This window comes from Heliangelus exortis, chromosome 3 (genome assembly GCF_036169615.1).
Source record: "Heliangelus exortis chromosome 3, bHelExo1.hap1, whole genome shotgun sequence".
Taxonomy (NCBI): domain Eukaryota; kingdom Metazoa; phylum Chordata; class Aves; order Apodiformes; family Trochilidae; genus Heliangelus; species Heliangelus exortis.
The window spans coordinates 69,695,191-69,716,202 of NC_092424.1; the positions used below are offsets into that span (position 1 = coordinate 69,695,191).

At 40.8% G+C, this 21,012-nt stretch overlaps 1 protein-coding gene and 1 long non-coding RNA gene across 4 annotated transcripts; one reads left to right on the forward strand and one right to left on the reverse strand.

Moving 5' to 3' along the window:
- The first annotated feature begins 36 nt into the window (after positions 1-36).
- CD164 (CD164 molecule) lies at positions 37-9,420 on the forward strand. Its single transcript, XM_071741197.1, has 5 exons — positions 37-298; positions 4,413-4,484; positions 4,563-4,670; positions 5,958-6,038; positions 6,947-9,420. The coding sequence occupies exons 1-5, from the start codon at positions 172-174 to the stop codon at positions 7,105-7,107; spliced, it is 549 nt and encodes a 182-aa protein (XP_071597298.1). The 5' UTR covers positions 37-171; the 3' UTR covers positions 7,108-9,420.
- Positions 9,421-10,062: 642 nt separating this feature from the next.
- LOC139794908 (uncharacterized) lies at positions 10,063-18,734 on the reverse strand. Of its 3 annotated transcripts, none has more exons than XR_011725304.1 (4): positions 18,638-18,734; positions 16,642-16,766; positions 13,732-15,321; positions 10,063-12,516 (listed from the first exon to the last, which is right to left on the reverse strand). It is a non-coding gene; the product is annotated as an uncharacterized lncRNA (long non-coding RNA). The 3 variants fall into 3 exon arrangements; XR_011725303.1 differs by having other exon boundaries at positions 13,732-15,538; XR_011725305.1 differs by having other exon boundaries at positions 10,063-13,402; positions 13,732-15,538.
- Positions 18,735-21,012: the final 2,278 nt, after the last annotated feature.

The following is a 21,012-nucleotide window of genomic DNA, read 5'->3' on the forward strand; positions in this document are numbered from 1 at the left end:
CCGGCGCGGGGGGAGGGAGCGGGGCCGGCTTGAGGAGGGCGCCTCTCACGTGACGTTGGGGAGGGCGGGGAGACAGCGCTCAGAGGGTGCGCGGAACGGAACGGGCGCCGGGAAGTACTGACGAGCGGGAGCCGCCGCCGCTACCACCGCCACCACCTCCTCACCTCCGCCATGGGCCGGACACCTGCGCTCTCCTTCGCCGCCCTCTGCCTGGCGTGCCTGTGCGGGATGGCGGCGGGGGCCGCGCAGGCCCTCGGGGCGGGCGATGGCCCCGCCAGCAACGGCAGCGCGGCCGTTGGTGAGTGCCTCGCGACAGCCCTCCCCCCCCCCCCCCCCCGCCCCCTCCCCTTTCACAGCTGCTGACGGGGCAGCCCCGCCCGCCCGGTGTCCGGCGGTACCGAGGGGGAGGGAGGTGGGGGGGGGGAGGGCTCCGCGAACCGAACCCGGGTGGGCGGGCAGCCGACCCTCGGCTGGGAGTCAGGGAGAAGGGCAGCACCGTGGTTACCGGCCGGGGAGCCGCCCTGCGCTCCCTCAACTGCGCTGCCCCCCTTTCCCCACCCAGCGCTTCGGCCGCAGCCCGCCAAGCTTTTTGCCCACTTCACCCGTGGCTCCGTTCTTCCCGCTGTCGTTTTTCCCCTCGCTGAGGTATATTTGAATGTGGGCGGTGTGAAACCCGTTAGCGCGGACGGTTCGGCACCACCCCCGGTACCCCTCTTCGTATGCAGCAAGCGGTCAGTGGGTGGCTTTGTGTCCACCGAGATGCTGGCGGCATGCTCGTTTCTTGCCAACTTCGTACGGATCAAATTGCCGGAGTTCCTTATGTAAGCAGCGTTGTTCTGTCGCTGCTGCCGGTTTGTTCGTTATCCCGGTGTTAGCCTCGTTATTCGTCCTCTGGGTTCGTCTCGTTTTTTCTGGCTCCGCGAGCTATTTGCTAACGTGTTTACGTGGCTAACAACCACCAAATTTTGCCGCGTGCCCCGAAAAGCTAAGGAAGGAAGTTGTGCTGGAAGTACTTTAATGCTCTCTGGCCTCGTTGCATCATGGCGCTGGGTGCAGCTAAGTGTGAAGCTGTCCTGTAACCTTTGCTTCAGTTCTTCTAGATTTCCTCTTCAGCCCTTCCACCGACGGCGTGATGTAGGCCAGTATCGGGCACCCTTATCGAAACCGAGAACTGCTTGAGGACTGCTAATGAGTCAGATGTTAACAGCCTCTCCGGTGCAGCGGGAGAGGGCAGTGTTGGTTCAGCAGGACAGACTTATGTTAGTGTTTCCTTATTTCCCCAAAAGTGTAAGGGGGATATCCGAATTTACCCTGTGTAAGAGCCAGTACAATAGACAGGGGAGTAAATGTAAGGCTGTCTGTCCTAAAGGGCCGAATTCATGGTACCAGAGTCTTTTTTTCAGTGTAGAGCAGGCATTTGCTGATGGTGAGAGCTGGGGATCTTGCTGCCAACCTATGGAAGGACCCTAAGAGAGCCTTTCACAGCAGGAATAGCACTGTGAGAACTGACACTCTGCTGCTCATTCTGAAATTAAGAGTTGAGTGTTGAAACCTTTTCCTCCTGATCCTTTACTCTAGCACATCTGTTCCTCATGCTAGTCTGGGGAAGGTGTTATGAAAATAAACTTAAAAGTCCTAGTGCACCTGCTGTTAGCTGGTTGCACTGGCTGTCCTCTTGTCTCCACAGTTGTGTTGTGCTAAGTGTTCTGTGTACCAGTGAGGAATTTGCAAAAGTGAACATTGTTCATTAGTCAGAAGTGAGTGTTGTGCATGCTGTGACCTGCCTTCAGATGTATATCCAGAATAATAAATTACCTTTTTTTTTTTTTTTTGTCTGAAATCTGTTGTCCAGAAACTGTCATATAGCTCCTGAAGTGGTTTAGGTACCTTAGTTCTGAAGGGAACAGAGCAGGTCTGTTGCATACCTCACTGATTCAAACCAACAAAGGTCTATTCAAATCTACTGTTTCTTGAAAGTGAAGAAATAGCACCAGTATTTCTAGCCTGATCCTACAAAAGGAAGGCCAGCTGGATTCAGGCTTAATTCAGATTACCAGAATACTGAATTTAGTTAATGCATTTGTAGTTGTTATCTTGAAATGTAAATTTACTGTGTGGGTTGCCAAAGTTTGGTGAATAGCAGGTTCCCTTCACAGGTGGAAGTGAAAGGTCATCCAAAGGTGCCTGGAGTAGGTGGATATGATGTGAAATGTGCTGGAGATTATGCGATGTAAGGAGTTGTGGGTTGTATGTGGGTTTTCTGAGTATGATGCCTGTATGAGTAAGTCTTAATTAAATCTAGTGCAGTAAAATTATAGATTGGGAGAACTTATTTGAGCCAGGTAGTGGATGACTTGTAATTGTGGTTTTAAGGTAACTATGTTTGACTGAGACAGATAAAAAAGATCTGGACTGTTTAGGTGGCTGGTTTATACTGTGATCAAAATATAAATAGGTTGACTTTCTACATATAATCCAGAGACATGTCTAGTAAGATATGTCAGGTTTCTTGAAGCAGCAGCAGTAAGCAGTTAACTGAATGCACAATGAATTTCTGTATTTTAGTATCTCCTATGATAGGCTTAAGTTGGAAGCAGAGGACTTATTTACGTACTTGTACTTTGCTTCCAACATATCTCTGGCTACTGCCTTGGTTTCTTACAGTAAAATGAGTAATGTTTCTAGTTAGGTATTGCATATCCTAAGAAACACGTCAGCATCCTCATGACAGTTAGCTTCATATTCAATAAAAAAAGTTTCACCTGCTAAGTCCATTGTATCATCTGAGATGCAGTAAATAGGTAAAAAATAGGAACCTTCCCGTTTTACTTGTTAATTAGCACAGCTCTTTATTCAGTCCTTACGTGTAGGGGCTGGATTGTAGGCCTGTGTAAGGTGAATCCTTCTTGCTAGGAATGTGCTCAGTTGCGTATCTGCTTCAGTCTTTTCATTAATATCTGCTTTCTGTGCAAAGCAGATTTTCAGGCTATGAATACTTTAAGGCTTCAGTCACTTTTGCAAAAGCCCCCCAATTTAATTGTTCTGAAAGCTGACAAGAAATGGACTTCAAAATAGAATTTTCTGGTTTTAAGATCTAGAGTAGCAAATAAAAATTCGTAATTCTCTAGAGTTCATCAGTACTGCTAAGGAGACTGGCTCACACCAACAGAGATAAAGCTTCTACCTGCTGTGGCCTATCTTGTGGTGAGGGTGGCAGCCCATAAGAAGTAATTCTGCTTGGCTTGGACTTCAGGGTTATTTCTGAAGCTGTAACAGTATTTTCTTAATTGGGAGCATTAAAAGTACCATTTTTTCAGTGCTTTCAGGGAGCTTGTTTTATATCTAAGGGTAGAATTGCTACAATCTGTTCCTACTAAACTTTCAGTGACATTATCAAATGATTGTGCTTTAACTTCTACATATTCAAGAATACTTTTCACCTCTAGCTGGCGTGAGAACAATCTGTATGCTTTATCAACTCTTACAGTATCATGGCTTAGCACTGCATGGAGGTATTAATGGGGAAAAACATTAAGGTGGACCTAAACTGACTTGATGCAAGCAGGACCTGCCAGAATGCAGATTCTGATATATCTAGCCTGTCACTATAGAAAGTCAGCTCTGGTTTTCCAGCATGCTGAGTTGTTTCAAGATGTAAATAAATGCATTTAAATGATTCTGATCCTTAAGGGCTTCTGGACGTAAGTAGTATTTCAGCAGGAAACTTGCTATGTATCAGTGTATGATTAGATAAACTGTTGATGTGTGATTAACTCAGTACAGTAAACTGCAGTTGGCTTCAAAGGTTTCTTTGCAGCAGGTGCTGAAGCTGAGAGCACCTACAACCAATAACAGCTCAGAAGAGAAAGCTTTAGCTAAACTTTCAGATTCTTGAGGATGCTTTTCCCCTGTACTGCTTCAGCTGTCTTAACAGCTCCGATTTCTAGTTGGACTTGATAGGTGAGGTGCAGTTTTAGTTGCAGTGAGGTTGGGAAGCAGTACAGACTACAGTAGAAAAGTAGGTACAAAGCTTGCACAGTTTGTGCAATAGGACTCTTCTTTCCATTTGCTTTGAAGAATCTTGAGTTATCAGTTGATAAAACGCTGGCTTGATCGCCTGCCTGTGGCAAGGTTTTTCATGTATTCACTCGCCCAACTTTTGCTGTTAGTGTGGTGACTTGAACATTCAACTGGTTTGTAATTCAGACCCAAACTACAATAGAACTTGGTGCTATATGAATTCCCTAAAACTCATTTTTTTGCTGTTCAGTTTTGGTTTTGTTTTATTGTGTTGGAGTTTGGTTGGTTGGTTGGTTTCGGTGTTGTTTTTTATATTTGGGATTTTTGGTGCTTTGTTTTGGTTTTTTTTAAAGTTAAATACTGCCATTAATCTAACCATTTTTATTTCATAGCCTCTACAATTGATTCACCTTCCAATGCCACCACCACGGCATCTCCTTCCAATGCCACCACCCCAGCGTCTCCTTCCAATGCCACCACCCCGGAGTCTCCTTCCAATGCCACCACCCCGGCGGCGCCTGCCAACGCTACCACGACGTCACCTTCCAACGTCACCACCACAGCATCGCCTTCCAATGCTACCACTACGTCACCTGCCAATGCTACCACCACAGCATCTTCCAATGCTACCACAGCTCATACTGCTATAGGTAATACAGAACCCCTGAACAGAGAATGGCAGTAAGCTAGAAACTGGTGAATAAAATAAAAGAGAAAGGCTTTTTTCCACAGATCCCGGTAGTAGCATGACTGCTAAACATCTGATATATGGAATATATAGATGGTTCCCAGGTTTGGAAGAAGTGGGTTTTACAAAGCAGAGAAAATGCTTCTTGACAGAATAATTAAGGATTGGCTGAGTGGTAGTTGTTTGAATTAAATTAGTAATTTCCACTTGTTTGATATAAAAATATATAAAATTTAAAAAATTTATAAATATATTTATAATATATATTAAAAATATAAAAATTCATAATGAATTTTAAAAAATTCTCATCTTTGAAAGAATGTGCTGCTTAAAGGAGTTTGGAGCTGATACTTGATTAGGCTTGGAACAGTCTGATGTACAGTAGAGTGACATATAACTTATATATATATATATAAGTTATATATATATATATAACTTATATATATATATATAACCTATATATAACATATATAACATATAAAAAAACCTGCAAATGTTGGCACTTGTCCCAGGCACACAGTGGAATACTGTTAAATTTTTAGTATTACAAAACTTGGGGGTGAGGAAGGGAGTGATCTGAGACTCAGTATTCTGGCTTGATAATGGAAGAACTCTTAGGAGACAGTCTAGCTACAGGTGAGTGTTTGCTCATTTCAGTGACGTGGTTCACAGAGTTTATCTCCTTTCTAGAGATATTACATTAAGTACTATTTTACTACAATAAATACTAACTGATCATAAGGGCTGTTCCATTGTAGTCCTTTACTTTGATGCAGATTCTCAGTTGTCTTGAAGCTGCTGTCTTGAATCTTGGTCAAATAACAGCATTTATATTATTGCTTGAATGAAAGGTGACTTTGTCTGAATGAAGAATCACTGGCTTGTGGAGAGCCTTGAAATATGCAATTTAAGAAAAATAGCCCTTATTGCAGAAGCTTGGCTTAGCACCATGCAGTTGAACATCGAGGTTGTGGGGGATAACAGTCTGAGGTCAAAGAAAGTTTGTACAGAGAGGTGATAGAATCTCCTTGTCTGGAGATACTCAAAACCTGCAGGATGTGATCCTTTGCAACATGCTATAGGTCAACCTTCTTTAGAGGGGCTTGGACTTGATCTCTAGAGGTCACTTCCAACCCCCAGCTTACCCTTGTTTAAGCAAAAGAAGACAAATAATTTAAATGAGAACTTAAGTGCTTGCAGACTTTTTTCTCAAGCTTATGATGTGTACATACTGTCTTCTCTCATACAGCTAACATCACCAGTGTAACTACACATTCTCCTCTACCTACAAATGCCACTACTTCAGCTACCAGAACAACCAGTATTCCAGGTAATGGCTACTACTTTGCATAATTTAAACATAAAATAAATAGAAATTAGTGTTGCTTTAAAATCATTATCTTGAAAGATTTGACAGCTGGCAACATTAAGGTAGTATTAGTATATCTGCTGTTGTCACTTCCAACACACTTTTTTGTTCAGGTGATGTATCTATGTAGCAAGGTATGAGAAACAGAACTAGTTGGTGAGATTAAAAATGTGAAATATTTTTGGCAAATGAAATCAGATGCCTGCTTTTACCAGTTGGCTGGAAGTCACTTGTTAATTCACTCATCTTCAGGACGTGGTATGTTATTTTTCACTTGCAGCATAATAATGGGATACCTATTAAAAATAAAAAAGTGGGCTGCAGTGATGGGAATAAGCTGCAGTATTTTATTTCAGCATCAATGCTGATTATCCTATTTTATGAAAAGTTAATTATAGCAAATGGGTGTTACTTCCAGACTTGATGTGTTGTGGCTTCAGCTGATTTCTTTAACCATAACAGGTGGAGTAAAGTAGATGGAATAATATAAGCAAGAAACTGGAGCAAAGAGCAGAAATTGGAAAGTGTCTTTTGAATGTGAGCATATCAATAATACAGTTCTGTGTGAAAGAGGAAAGCTTTGGCTTTTTGAAATGCAAAATAAAGTCCCACTGGGACTTGCTTCTTATTGGGGTCCAGAGCAGTTTGGCTGTAAATAACTCTAGCCATGTACAAACAGTATTTAATTAGAATTTCAGTATCACTAATCTAAGTGCTGCTGCTGACGTGTCTTTACTTCTGATAAGTTTTTCTTTTCTTACTGATGTCAGAATGTTTTGAATAATCTTAATACAAGGCAGCCAGTACTAAAATATGTAAAACCGTTGTGAGCATTGTGCATTTACAGACTCTACTGTGGTGTTCAACAGGTACAAATGCTACTGTGACTCCTGCACCTTTTCAACGCAAATCTACATTTGATGCTGCAAGTTTCATAGGTGGAATTGTCCTTGTTTTGGGTCTGCAGGCTGTCGTTTTCTTCCTGTACAAATTCTGCAAGTCGAAAGACCGAAATTACCACACGCTTTAGGACCTGCCACTTTCTAATGGACTAGTAGCCCAACACCTGTAGTTCACTGAACCAAAATATTTTCTGTTGCTCATGGAAGACAGCAGTTCATAATATCCTTTAAATCTCTAAAAGAAGACTTTAAAAGAATATTTTTGCAACCTTGTACTTGGCAAGAAGTGATACCAATCTGCAACAGGATGACTTGCAATATGCTGCATGGGTTCTAATGGCTGTCTTACTTTTTCCTTTAGCGCCTGCTGCTGTGGGACTTTTTTTTTTTTTTTTTTTTCATATGCCAAATGTAGGAGTTCAGAGATTCTTATTCAGTGGCAACACTGTCTTGAGTAGACAATCTCATGATGACTTATTGTGAAGGCTAATTTAATCAGCATTTTATACAGTATCCCTCCAGTCTTATCAAGATGTGAATTATTGGTCAATGACTTCAGGGAGTGAAATACCATTTATACTAGCTTGTGGCTCTTACAGTGTGCTGCTAAAAAGGTGAACAAAATTATAGAAATAGATAATGTCTTAACAAAGTAACATAACCCATATAGTTTTTTTTTTTACATGAGAATAAAGGTTGCCTGGTGAAATACTGCATTCCAAACAGAAATCCTATGCCCTTTCTGATTATATTGAGGGAGGAGAGGAGATGCAGGGATAATAATTCTAAAGGAGAAATGAAGATTAGTGCCTTAAAAGACTAAAAATTGGTAGACTGCAAAAGCATCCTGCCTATCTGAAAGATAAATAAACCATAAATACTAGCTTTATATAACATAACGGAATACATGGGATTTCAGCATTCCAATTTAAATTTTTTTTTTACACTAAATAACTGTCCTTTCTTTACCTTTTATGAGGGTTAGGGAGCATGGTACAGTAAAGTATGACTATAAATAGCTTTAAGTTGTTACCTTTCTGTTTTGGCCTACAAACACCAACCATAAAACTAGTGATAAAATTCAGTTCACTCCCAGTATAAAAAGGCTAGAACTTACATCTTTACTTGAAATACTGGTGTTTGGGAAGTCCTGAGGCTTTTCTTATTCAAATGGTTCTTAAACTTCTTGCAATTAATTTCAGGAGTTTATTGCTTTTGTGGGTTTTTGGTTTGTGGCTTTTTTTTTTTTTTTTTTTTTTTTCTTTTTTTTTTTTTTTCTTTTTTTTTTTTTTCCCTTTCCCCTTTTTACTGCATGTCTGCTTGCTGAAGAAGCAATTAAGGATGGTTCAGAGGATCTGTTGATTTGATCCTAGTCAGGATTGCTGTAGTCCTGGGGGTGCCAGGGCTGCACCTGTTTGTTTCTTTTTGCCTGCTTCTTGGCATTAAGTTTGTGTTACCCTGCAGCAAAATGGTTAAGGAAATCTGTTCAGCCAAGTAGTGGTGTTTTTTTTTTTGTTTGTTTCCTTGGTGGGATGTGATCTGATTATCAAAGGTATGTCATCTCCATTATAGATTGACTTGAGCACCTGTGACAATAAACACACAGGAAAAATGGAAATCAAATGGTGGCTGTAGCACATCATACATAGCTTTTGATTATACCCTTTGATCATCAGTTACAGGATAAATTTTCAGTCTTACTATCTTTGACTTGAGTGGAATTTGGCACCCAATACAAAATTATAGTATTAATTCAGATAATAGTCATGGCAGTGGAAGTTAAATATGAAGAAAATTAAGTGCACTTCAGTGGGAAATTTTTAAGTGCACAGCATTGCTTTCTTGTGTTTTTCTAGTTTGAATGGCATTGTTTCTATTGTGCTGCATAGAAAACTCAAATTGCTACAAAATTCAGAAGTTGCAGGTACTGTATCTTTGAGTTCATTAGCTTTTGGTTTTCTAAACAAAACTAAGACAATCAGCTCAGGTTAATTAAAACAGCAGAGTGAGCAGCCATTTTCCAGCAACAGTGTGTGTGTGTGTAGGTTAGATGGTATATCCTTGGCCTCATTGTGAAATCACTTAATCTGTCCTTTATCTCAGAACGGTTTAATTCCATTTATTTGTTTAAAAATATATCCACGGGCTTGTATCTGTGCTTTGAAGTGAGCAAAACACTCTTCTAAATTGTGTTAGTTCTCCTTCAGGTCAGCAAAGCAAGCTATGCCTAGGTTTTTGGAGGTTTTTTTGTAATTTTTGCCTCGAAGGGCTATGTTGTAGAAAACTTGCACAAAACTGCTACAGAACACTTCATAGCATGGGAGACCTTGCCACGAAAAAGTTGATCTGTAAAATGTTGCTAAAATGCTTATTCATGAGATAACGCTGATCCCGATTTAGGTTGCTGATTAAAGTATGCTGGTAAAGCAAACAAAAAATAATTTTGAAAGTGCCTTAAAGCTGCTTAATCTTTTGCCTCAAATTTTGTTTAAAAGGGATACCTTGCCTTAGTTACTAAATTTTTCTTGGTGCCAGCAATTGCTACTTTTGAAGACTTTAGGAAACCCAGGATCTCTGAGATGCACAGATGCCAATCTGAAAAACTCAAGCTTGTATTCTGTATCAATCAATCTGTATCAGTCTGTATCAAAGTCATGTTCTGGAAGGCCTGCACTACGCACTGCTTGCTCATTAGCCTTGCCCACAAGGTGTAATACACAGCTGAGAGCTGTGGCTCGGATTGTTTCCCTTTCAGTTGTTTTGGGGGGAGGGGAGGCCAGGCTGGGTTATACATCTTCACCATATGGTTGGCTGCCTCACTATAGAAAGTAGTTACTCCTTTGTAAAGTGGCAGTATCAGCTGATCTGTGCTGTGTACCAGGAAAAAACTTGAAGTATCAACTTGCATTTGTTTCTTGGCCTTGTGTTTTGAAGTGAAGGTAGCTCATAGATCTGTAGTTGTATTTTCCCCTAAACCAATTTTAGGCACTGAACTGTAGTGACTCTTCAAGTTATCTGGCTTCTTCTTGAAGCCAACTTGTGCAAATATCGAGCTGTTATCTTATGAATGTTCTCTGCAAGTGTTGCTGTAAAAGTTTTTATTTTGTCTTCAGTGGAAGAAAACTGAAACAGTTGTAATTGCAAAACCAAATTGATAAATAAAATCTGTTGAATGGAAATTTACTTGTAAACTTTCTTCTAATGTGAGCCATCCCAGGTGGCACTGTCTGCTGACTTTCTGGAGGTAAGAGCTGTTTTCCATAGGAATTGAGAAATGCTATAGGGAAAGAAAGAGAATGAAAAGTTTGAAGATTCAAGTTAGCTCTCCTAAACAAAGTACTAATTTTTATTTGGTGTGTGCAACAGTACTATTCAGATTTAGAATCATCACCCAAGGAATTCTCATTTAGGTGATGTTTTCCATGTTAGTTTAATCCTGTTTTCCCCTTAAAGCCAAAGAACAGCAATACATTTTTTAAGTGTTCCACTTGCCACAACCTGTAAGGTTTAGTGTTTTTCTTTATAACAGCAAAGTTCATAATGCTGGATGTCAGCCTGTAAGATGGAAGAGAGACTGCAGTCTGTGGTTCCAGGGAGGCTGTTAATAATTGTAGCATCTTTTCACATTAAGCTCTTTGACCTTCATGAAAAATGTATTGCTCTGAGCCTTATTTCTTCCCTGATTGTGTGAGAAAAAAGAGAATATTAGCTAGGCAGTTATGCCAGTATGCAGAACAGAGGGAGTGCAATTCTGTAGTCACAGACTGACTGAACTGATAACCAGCTCTGAGTGTAGTTATCTCAGTGGTTTCACATCTTGACCTCAGTGCTTTTGTGGGTAATGAAGAGTGAATGTGTTGCTGGGTAGTTTGACATAACTTTCTCCTATTATGGGAAATTGAAAAAAACTTTAGCAAGGTTTCTGGAAAGGCTGCATGGAAATGGAGGAAGACTAAAGCTTCCTTGATATCTTTAAAATTGCTGTGCCTTGGAGAAACTCGTCCATTTAATGTGCCCAGTTGAGGACTGAATCAGGTTTTTGTTACACAGTGCAGCACTGCAAGTCTGCTCACAACTGTTTATCCTGCTAATACCAGTCTTGTGTTACTCGTTTTCTTTGAAGGTAGTCTTATGTATTGCATTGCTTATGTATTGCATAAAAAATAATCTTTGAATTTTGCTGTATTAAGCTGAGTAATACTTGAAGACTTTTATCAAGAAGCTGTAATTAGCCTGAGACAGGCCTTTCCTTTTTACTGCTGCAGTGGCACACAAGTGCGTCATACAGATGATGCTGTTCTGCTTCCAAATTGGCATCTGGTTGCTGGAATGTGCTAGAATCACATTTGATGGCTTCTCTGGTGACAGCTGACCTTGGATAATTATCAGTCACCTTGTCATTCATTTAAGGCATACCTTCAAAAGAACTACTGTCATTTGATAACTGATTCTACCACATTCTGAGCATATTGACTTGTTTTGATGTAGCAGCAAACATGAAATTAAGCTTTTTTTAGTAATGAAGGATTCTTTATTCTAGGAATCCTTATTCTAGGAATCCTGTTTCTAAATACTCAGCATTTCTAACAGAAGTTAGTTTCTTTGCTCAGTGCTTAACCAGTGCAATGCTGTTAAGGATTTCCTGAATGTAATTCTTCATCTTATTTATGAAAGGTTCACTGAGGTATTTGATCATTCATGTTGACAAGCATCCAGCAACGTAGGTGATGCCAAAAGGCACACAGGTTCATATTCTGACTTGTCAAAAGCTGCAATACAAATCTACACATATCTGAAAGACAACTTTGAGTGCTTTACTGGCTAGATCATATAAAGCAAGCATTTTTCCACACAAGATTGATGCAGATAAATTTTGGTGGATTTTTTTTTTTTTTTTCTGTTTTCATCTAGCTAGGGTAGCATTGTGCAAGGAGCTGATCTTCCCTCCCCCTAGAAAGGTGAAGGTGCTGGGAAAGGTGGAGATGATGACAGTTCTGATGAGTCATCTTTAAACACGCAGGAAAGCTTCAGTGTACAGGCAGTAACCTCTGGGGGTGAGCACTGCACTGGGCAGCATGTAGCAGTCAAGAGTTGCAATAGGGAAGCAGTTTTAAAAGGAAAAAAAAAAAAGAACCCAGTCACCAGAGGTTTTGCTGTAAGCACTTTGCTATGCTTTGCAGCACCATGTTCCAAAGTTACTACAGTAAAAGAAAGAAAGATTTTCAGTTTTGACTGTTACCTTTGCCTTCCTGGACTATGGTGCACTCTCTGTAAAGGAGGACATGCAGTGCTGCATTTGCTCAGGAGGAGGATCTGCACAACTGTCCTGGTTTGGGCCAGGATAGAACTAATTTTCTGTCTTGTAATTTTGCTTTCAGCTAAGTCTCTTCTTAGAAGCTGTACTTGCTGAAATTAACAGCAAGCTACTCGGTCAGCATCTGCTTCTGGGACTGGTAAGGCTCAATGTTTATAGTTGTGGCTGGAGAATGTGATGCAGAACCAAGGTCACTGCTGGATTCTGAGGTACATCTTGTGCTCTGGAAAGAGAAACAAAATAAAGGAGTCACACCTGCAGCCCTTCTTTAGGGAAGATAGGTGACTAAAACTGACCAGAGTATTCCATCCCATATACATCATACTCAGTATAAATTTGAGGGATCACATGGGTCAAACCCCTTCCTGCTTCTTCTCCCATGGCTGGCATCTGGGAGGATTCTGTTTGTTTGTCTGCCTGTGGTCCTGATCCCTGTGATCCTGGAATCCATGTGCTCCTGTCTCCAGCTCTCATCTGCAGCTGACCCTAGGAGCCCAGTCTGGGACTTTTCCAAGGCCTCCTCTGCAGCCTTGTTAGTGACATGAGCATTACTGAGGGGAAGGGAGGAGGAACATGATATTGCTCCTGTGTATATTTGTATGTTTAATAAATTTTCCTTTTTCATCATTACTGTTTCATTAAAGCTGCATAGTTTAGTCTCCAACCTGTAAGTCTCTTTCTCTTATTCTCTCTCCTTTATCTATCAGGGAGGGGGATTAGTAAAGAGCATCTGTTGGTTGTGCTGGCAGATGACATCTGTTTAATGCTGGCCCAGCATTAAGCTGTGGCAATCACTTTGTACCTAAAATGGCTTAGCAGATAACTGGCGAGCTGGTATTTAACACTGCATCCAAATGCACTGAAGCACATATTCATAGCACTGGAGTACTATTGCCTCTTTGATTTCTGTATAAATTGTTCTTCTCATACTTCCAAGACTGCCAGTTCAGTGGTGTTTTCTAAAATAACCTTGGACTGGTTAAAAAGGCATTTAGGTTTAGGTCTGTACCACCCTTTTGTTTCTGTAGCTGCATGAAGACAGTAGAAGACCTGTCACTTAGATATGGCAATAGCCTGTCTCCCTTTTTCTCCTCCTATCCACTAGGGATCTGAAAGTATAAGTAATATATAAAAAAAGTTACCAGCCATAGCACGGTGTTAAAAGAAACAATAAATCTTTCCTGAACTATTGATAACTAAATACATCCCTCCTGCCCCTCTAGTCAGTTTTTGGAATATTTGAAATTTTTTTTTTTTTTTTTTCCCCTCCTGTTTGCTAGCCACATATATCTCTCCCTTTGCTTTTAAAGATGAATCTTCAAAAGGACTCAACTTACTGTCCAGATGAAACCCAGCTGGGTATATACAGAAATCACAGTTTGCAAAGTTTCTCATTTTGCAACCATATCAGCTTATTACCACTGCCACTATTACTTACTGCCTTTGGTCTTGGAGTGTTTCCTGCTGTTCTGTTACTGTTCCTTCCATCAAGATTCAAAAGATGCTGCTAGGGATCACCATGCTGAATGGATGCTGAAAATTTTGGACCCGAGCTGCAGAACCTGGAGTGTTACCAACAACACAGAGTTAAAGCAGAACTCAAGTAAAAGCAAAAGCTGTCATTTCTGGCCTCTAAGCAGAATGTTAGGGTGAAAAAAAAACCCAATCAAACCCAAACCAACTCAGCATAGTACTAATAGTATAATAGGTGAAAAAAATAGGTGGAAAAAGTGATTCACGGATGACCTCGACACGAAGTAGAACAAGAACTATTTGCAGATAGTTGCAATTGCTTGCAAAAATTATTTGCAACTGTGCAGTTTTTTCAGCTCACCCCACACCCTTCTCATTCATAGTAATGAATGTATCAGCATTGAGTCCTCCACCAGGAGACATCTCAGTGAAGCAGAAAATTCTTGCTGCCCCAAGTCTACTTTGTTATATGTGACAGTTTTCCCCATAACTCTGTCCTGGTCCTGTCAAAAGCCAAGATTAAAAAGGGAGGGTGTTAATGGTCTGTTCCCAGTGACACTAAATTCTCTACTCAATTCTAGTCTTCTGTAGATTTCTGAAAAGCAGAGGTGGAGCCACTTCATGCCAGCACTTCATCCACTAGAAAAAGCTCCAGTGAAACAAATGCTATGCTTGCTATTGGCCATAAGGTGATTTAAACCTGATTTGTATCTATGTACAATGTGGTGTTGCTATGCCACTTGTTAACCTTATGGTAACCATCCCCACAACTTCAGGGAAAAAAGGTGAGGTTATTTTTGCTGTGTAGCTGTAATCCTGCACTTTTTAACTGAGACAGTGTTCATCTTCCTTCTCAGGTATGATCTAAGATGTTTCAGACCATATTGGTTAGCTGTTTCTGGCATTATTGCAGGATGCATGTCCAAGGGACTCACCCTGATGCAGCAGGAGAGCAGCTGGCAGATGCCCAGAGTGCAGAACTATCCAGTCCAGTCCAGTCAGACTGTATCCAGCATCCATGCATCCTGAAGCAGGGGATAGAAGGAAATGACTACACAAGCACCACATGAACCCAGAAAGAAGTGCAGCAGCTCTTTTACATGAGACAGGCCTTGGCTCAGGGCCTTTGAGAGGGAGAAAGAGGAAGATGGTGGAGAAGGAATGGAGAATAAGCTAGAGGACACTGTTCAAATTGCTAATCTACACATTATTCTTACACAGTGGCTGAAGTCTTAGTCTTTGTGGGGAATTTTCGGAGCTGACATGACCTGGTCCAAAAACACATTCACCATTACAGTCAAAACAGGGCTATTGCAAGTAAGAGTTGCCACCCCTATGCCATAAATCTGGCCAAACTCTGTAGGTATGAAGTCAGCTTAGAGACAGACTGCAACTTGCATTAATAGAAAAGATAGGTTTTTACATAATGCAAGTCTGGATTGCCTTATGAGAAGTACTAATATTAATGCATCAAAAATGAGAGCAATTTAATATTGACTTATTACCTGAAAAACAACTCCTTGTATTGTGGGACAGCATCTCTGCAGTCTTCCTCCTACCGTTTTTGAAGGGGAAAAAAAAATAAGCCCATCACAAACCCTTACAACATCAATCTGCTATTACTGATATAGGAATAAAAAACCATCACAAGTAAAAGAGGTAGCTACAATACACTGCAGAGTTTTAAGAGAGATCCTTTGTTGAATGTCCAGAAATCCAGGCTCCTCAGCCAATTTTTCCAGCTCTGCAGCACGTTTAACAATGGTAACTCACTGCAGGAAAAAAAAATAAAAATCTCCTGTTGCAGCTCTTGTGCTCAGTTGAATCATTGTGATTTATGTTTTGCACCAACTTTTCCCTTGAGCTTGATTGGTTTAAAGGCAGGCAAACCAAGTATCTTTATGTATTAATTAAAAATACCTCCCTGTTTATTTCCCCACATTTGTTTCATGTCTTTTCTTCAGCACTGTGCTAATAAGCATCTCTGTTTCCTTTGGCAGCAACAGCTAACATTTTCTTGCTGAAGGCAACTGTAATTAAATGTATAGTGCTTTATATTCTTCAGGGCACAGAAATGCACCATGAAAGATCATTGGAGTTCTTCCTGTTTACTTAATATACCAGGAACTTAGGAATCACCCGTCAACTTTTTTACCTGAATTGGTCAGACTGACAGTAGGATTTTGACACCACAGAGAAAAGCAGCAACTTCAGGCAGGTAGGAACAGCAATCCCTAATCAAGCTTTTTAAGCCACATGAATTACAGAAGCATTACGTTAAAAAGTTACCTAAGAAACAGCTGAGAGGAAAGATTTTTGTTAAAGGTTTAAGTTCTAGGTTAGTTCAGTTAAGAGCTAGAAAGCTCTCACTGGTGTTTTAAGAGCTGCTAAAAGGTACCAGCAATCATAGGCACATAACTAATTGAATTATAAGGGTAGAGTCTTGTTTGGCTGCCCCACACAATTTATAAGCAAGCTGTTCCAACACCAGAGCCACTGATGAAGCCTGATTTCCTGCAACTTAGGCTTCTTTGTTTCCTAATTGTCTCCTTCCCTAAATGAAGCTCTCCTCATATTTCCCAAGCTATCCCTACAAAACAAAAGACAACACAAGTTATGGATAAAAGTTATTAACTTGGGAGTCAGTGTTTCTTGTGCTGCTTGAGCAACTGTAAGAAGGCAGCTTTAAAGTTTTCCTCAAGACTGTTTTACATCTTTCTCTTTTTCCTAAGTTCTTTCATTACAGAGGAGGTCTTCTCATATATTTAGCCTAAGCTGCCTATTGCTTCAAAGGTTAAGGAGGGATTCAGAGGCATGGACACATAGCTCATAAAACTTCCTTAAAAAAGCAGGTTACAACACAACCCATCCTTACCTGCTGTCACTCACATTCCTCTGGGAAACTGCAACTTCTAGGCCATAAACTTGACACTGCAGTTCATCAAGGTGCTGGAAAGCCTCCAGTTTTAAACTGCACTCTTGGGTTAACTGTCTTCTTATCTAAAAGATGGTAGAAGGATTAAAAGTAGCAGCAAAAATTCATCATCTGACAGCTCTGCCCCGAAGTAGGGGCCTAGATTTAAAGGAAAAGATGATGTTGCCCTGTGCACTCTTGTGAATAAGAGGCCATCCCTTCTTGTTGATTGAAATTACCCATAATTATGGCTTTGCTAAACATATCAGTAATAATTCTGAATGCAAAATATAGCACAAATAGTAGCATGAAACCCTAATTAGACAAGACCCTGCCTCCATTTTCAGGCCAGAAGTACACGATAAAAACAGCAGCCTTTCCCTCGCTTCTCCCACAGACTCTAATTTACTAAGTTTAGAGATATAGAGTTTGTTAGTGTTAATGACCACATAGGTGACAGCTGAGGCTGTTCTGTGACAATAAACCTTCCACAGCTGCAGTTGCCATTTTCCTTCCTGCTCTCCTAAAGCCTCATCAGATGTTGACATCCCTCATCTCTTCAAGAGTTCTTTTGTAAAGCAGAGCAGGAGCCCTGTCAAAGATGGATACCAATGAAATTAATGGTCTTACATGTCTGCAGCAACTGCTTTGGCTGTGTAAAAGTCTCTGGCATGATTTTGGTTAAAAGAAATGTCAGCAGCCTGTGAAGTTATTCCCAGCAGAATGGTGTTTGTCATCCTGACTCTGGAAAACAGCCAATGCTTTCACCTTGATGCTTTAGAAGACTGAAGACAGACTATACTTTGGTTGGTTTACAGGAGAGGAATTTGGATACATTTACAAAGTTTTTGGGGTTTGTTTGTTTGTTTGTTTGTTTTTTCTAGACAAGAAAACAAAGGCAAGGAGACTTTAATGGCAGCAAAGTTGCCAGTTAAGAGATAGATTTATCTAGTTAAAGTCTTATCAAGTGGTTTCAAATAACAGTTTGGTCTGCAGACTACACTACAGAAGAGTCGCTGCACATTTCACAGCCAAGAGCTCACTCCTCCAGCTATGCTAAACACAGAGATTTTACTTTCTTGGCCAAAGCAGTTTTTAAAATTAGAAGTAGTTAAATCTCTTTTACAGGAAGATAATCTTAAAAGTGGATCTGGTTATTAAGTTACACTGAATCAATGATTGGCAATGCAGTAACAGATTTAAACTCAGTAGGATGGCATGGGTTCAGTGAAAACAAAAACCCTTTCTGTGGCAGGATGGGATTGAAACAGTTCCCTTCCCAATACACCCACTTGGTAGTCCAAAATTTGGGAAACAGTGGTAAGGGCAGAAGGTTTATGTCAAATGCATTGTAGATGAAGCAAAAAAACAGTGATTTGTCAGCTGGTGTCAAGGTAGCAAAGCCTTGTGTGGGAAATGTTGTAATGAGAGCCACAGGCACTGCAGAGACAGAAACATGGCCCCAGCAGGATGCAGAGCCCAAGTGAGGCTCCAAAGCTCCCCATTTAGCCAGGTGACAAGGACAGCAGAGGCCTGAGGGACATCCCAGCTGGAACATATCCCAACAGAGGATGCCCAGCTGCCCAAAGCCTCCAGAGCCAAGGGAAAGGTTGCTGGTTTTATCATGCACTTCTGGCCTGAAAATGGAGGCAGGGTCTTGTCAAACACTGCACAACCATTCTCTGTGCACCCTTGCCTTACACAAAGTTTCAGGCAGTTTACCTCCCCAATAAGGAGAATATTACTCATTTTCTAGAGCCAAGAAAGTATCAGGCTCAACAGGAAGCTCCTAAGATATACAAGAAACACAAGATGCCACTGAAACATGGAACATGGTCCTAGGTCCCCAGCAGGCAGGGCCCAGCACAGTGCCAAAGCTCCTGCTGCAAGACCCTGGTCCAGAGCACTTGGCAAGCTACAGCTCTGTGAAGTTCAGTCACTTGGAGGATATACTCACATGCAGTCAGATGATGTTAAAATTTGGGACATTTCTCCAGAAATGCTTCTGTTTCTATTTTTCAAGTCTCTATTTTGAATTTACCTGCTGGTCTTCTTTTTTTACCCTTCTTTGTTGAAGATGGCACATTTCAGAAGTTCTGTCATCTTACATGCTTAAGCATTTCACTCTGTACTATTTTTCTTCCATCTTGTCAATCATCTTCTCTGTGTTTGCAGCTTTTGTAGCACTGAGTATTTGTCTCTTCTTGGCTCTTGTGTCTTCCTCTGTACTACTTCCAACAGCATTTGTTTCTACAACATGCAACCATAAAAGTTTCAGATTTAGGTTAACTATCCCTCAGTTCCCATATACACCTTTTCAGATTTCCTCTTAAACCTTAATGACCAGTCCTCAGATGTTGTGCCCAGCTGAGCTGAATGAAGAGAGACCCCATCCTGCATGGCTTGGTTCTGGAGGTAATGAAATGTTAGTAAACAAATGGGGATTATCCTATGTTCTTATGAATGGACTTCAGTTAAACCTAAATCCAAAAGAAAATCTGCGTTGTGAGAATGGGAAGGGAAGATGGAGTGGGAGCAGAATGTTGTATTTACATCATTGCTTGTTAGAGAGAGAAGCCTCAAAACTGTATTAATGTCTAGAACTCATTCATTTTCAAATAAAAACAGGGCAGTTGCTTCCAATTTCCTCAGTCTGCTGTAATTTGCTTTCCACAGCCAGCCTCTGGTCTGCATGTGGAACTTGTTTTTCAAGCAATGTATAAACAATGAAAGAGAGGGGATAATGAGCACAACTTTTTCAAACATTGCTGTTTATATAAGATTTGTAGAGACAGACAGTAAATATGGCTATGCTTTAGAATCTGGACTGCAATTGAATGCAATGGTATTACAAGCCAAGCATCAGGTCAAAACCTTCTGTACAACCGAGGGGTTTGGGACTGTCTGCTATTTGTATACAGCATCATCACAACCTGTGCTAAGGAAAGAAATCAGGAAGAAGAGAAAGAACCAGAAGCTGATGTTAGGATTTGAAAACCAACAACAAAAAATCCCAGCTGCTAGGAAGTTGGTAGATGCAGTGGGTATTTTGGAAGTAAATTGACAGCCTTTCAGTGAAGAAAACCAATTTATCAGCCAAACACAACTCCGTGCTGGTGAAAAATATGAACACAAATAGCTAAAAGCAGTCACAGCCCAAACATTTTCCATTAGGGAGCTCTCTTAAGGCTTACTAAGATTGGCATTTCATAGAATGATAAGCTCAGAATGGAGCAAGCGAGCCATCAGATGTGACTTTTCTATATCACATTTACCTCAGTTACCCTTGGACTAGAAAGAGCAAGTTGGTTTGGCTGTCTTTCCCAGAAAAGTACCCACTCTTGACTTGAAGATAGACTTATTGTCATTTCTACAGTTAATCACATTTTGAAAACATTGTTTCTAATTTCCCATTTTCAGTTTGTCTCACATCTCACATTCAGTTTGCCTCTTGTTACACCTTTGTCTGAGAGCCCATTAATACCTGCTATTAATACCCCTCCCAGCAAATTCCCAAAGAATTCTCTCCCTACAGCTCTATAGCTATAGACTGTAAGCAAGTTGCTCTTCTTTCAGATAGGCTACACAGATTGGGCCTTTTAAGGGCCCTCAGCTAGAGAGCATTTCCTGCAGCCCTCAAATAATTTTCATTACTACTCCCTGCACTCTCACTTAATCTTTTTTAAGTTGTATGCCCTGGAACCAGCAGTAGTATTTCAGTATGTTGAGTTACAAACCCATTTTTAGTGTATCAGTCTGCACTATTCTCTTTTTTAGAAACTAAAAGGTTGCAGCACCCATCCTTTCTTGTACCACATTACACTGCCAGTCATCTGTCTGCTACACCACTTGTCCTGTCCAAGTATGCATTCACCCTCTTCTCTACAAGTCCTACTTTCTTCTTGTTCATCTATTTAGGCACTACAGTGTGTCTTGGAGGGATAACCAAGTTACTGAATTATCTACATGATTCTGCACACCTGCTCTGCCCATGTTGTTACTCATTTAATGTGCCTTATCAAATTCATAGAATCATAGAATCATAGAATTAGCCGGGTTGGAAGGGACCTCAGAGATCATCAAGTCCAACCCTTGACCCACCGCTGCGGTTGCCAGACCATGGCACTGAGTGCCACATCCAGTCTCTTTTTAAATATCTCCAGGGACAGAGAATCTACCACCTCACTGGGCAGTCCATTCCATTGCCTGATCACCCTCTCTGTAAAGAAATTCTTTCTAATATCTAACCTAAATCTCCCCTGGCACAACTTAAGACTGTGTCCTCTTGTTGAAAGTCATCTGGGAAAAGAGACCAACTCCCACCTCGCTACC

Coding starts and splice junctions, on each gene's coding strand:
- CD164 (XM_071741197.1), top strand. CDS start 172: ATGGGCCGGACACCTGCGCTCTCCTTCGCCGCCCTCTGCCTGGCGTGC. Junction 299..4,412: donor CAACGGCAGCGCGGCCGTTG/GTGAGTGCCTCG, acceptor TTTATTTCATAG/CCTCTACAATTGATTCACCT. Junction 4,671..5,957: donor CACAGCTCATACTGCTATAG/GTAATACAGAAC, acceptor TCTCTCATACAG/CTAACATCACCAGTGTAACT.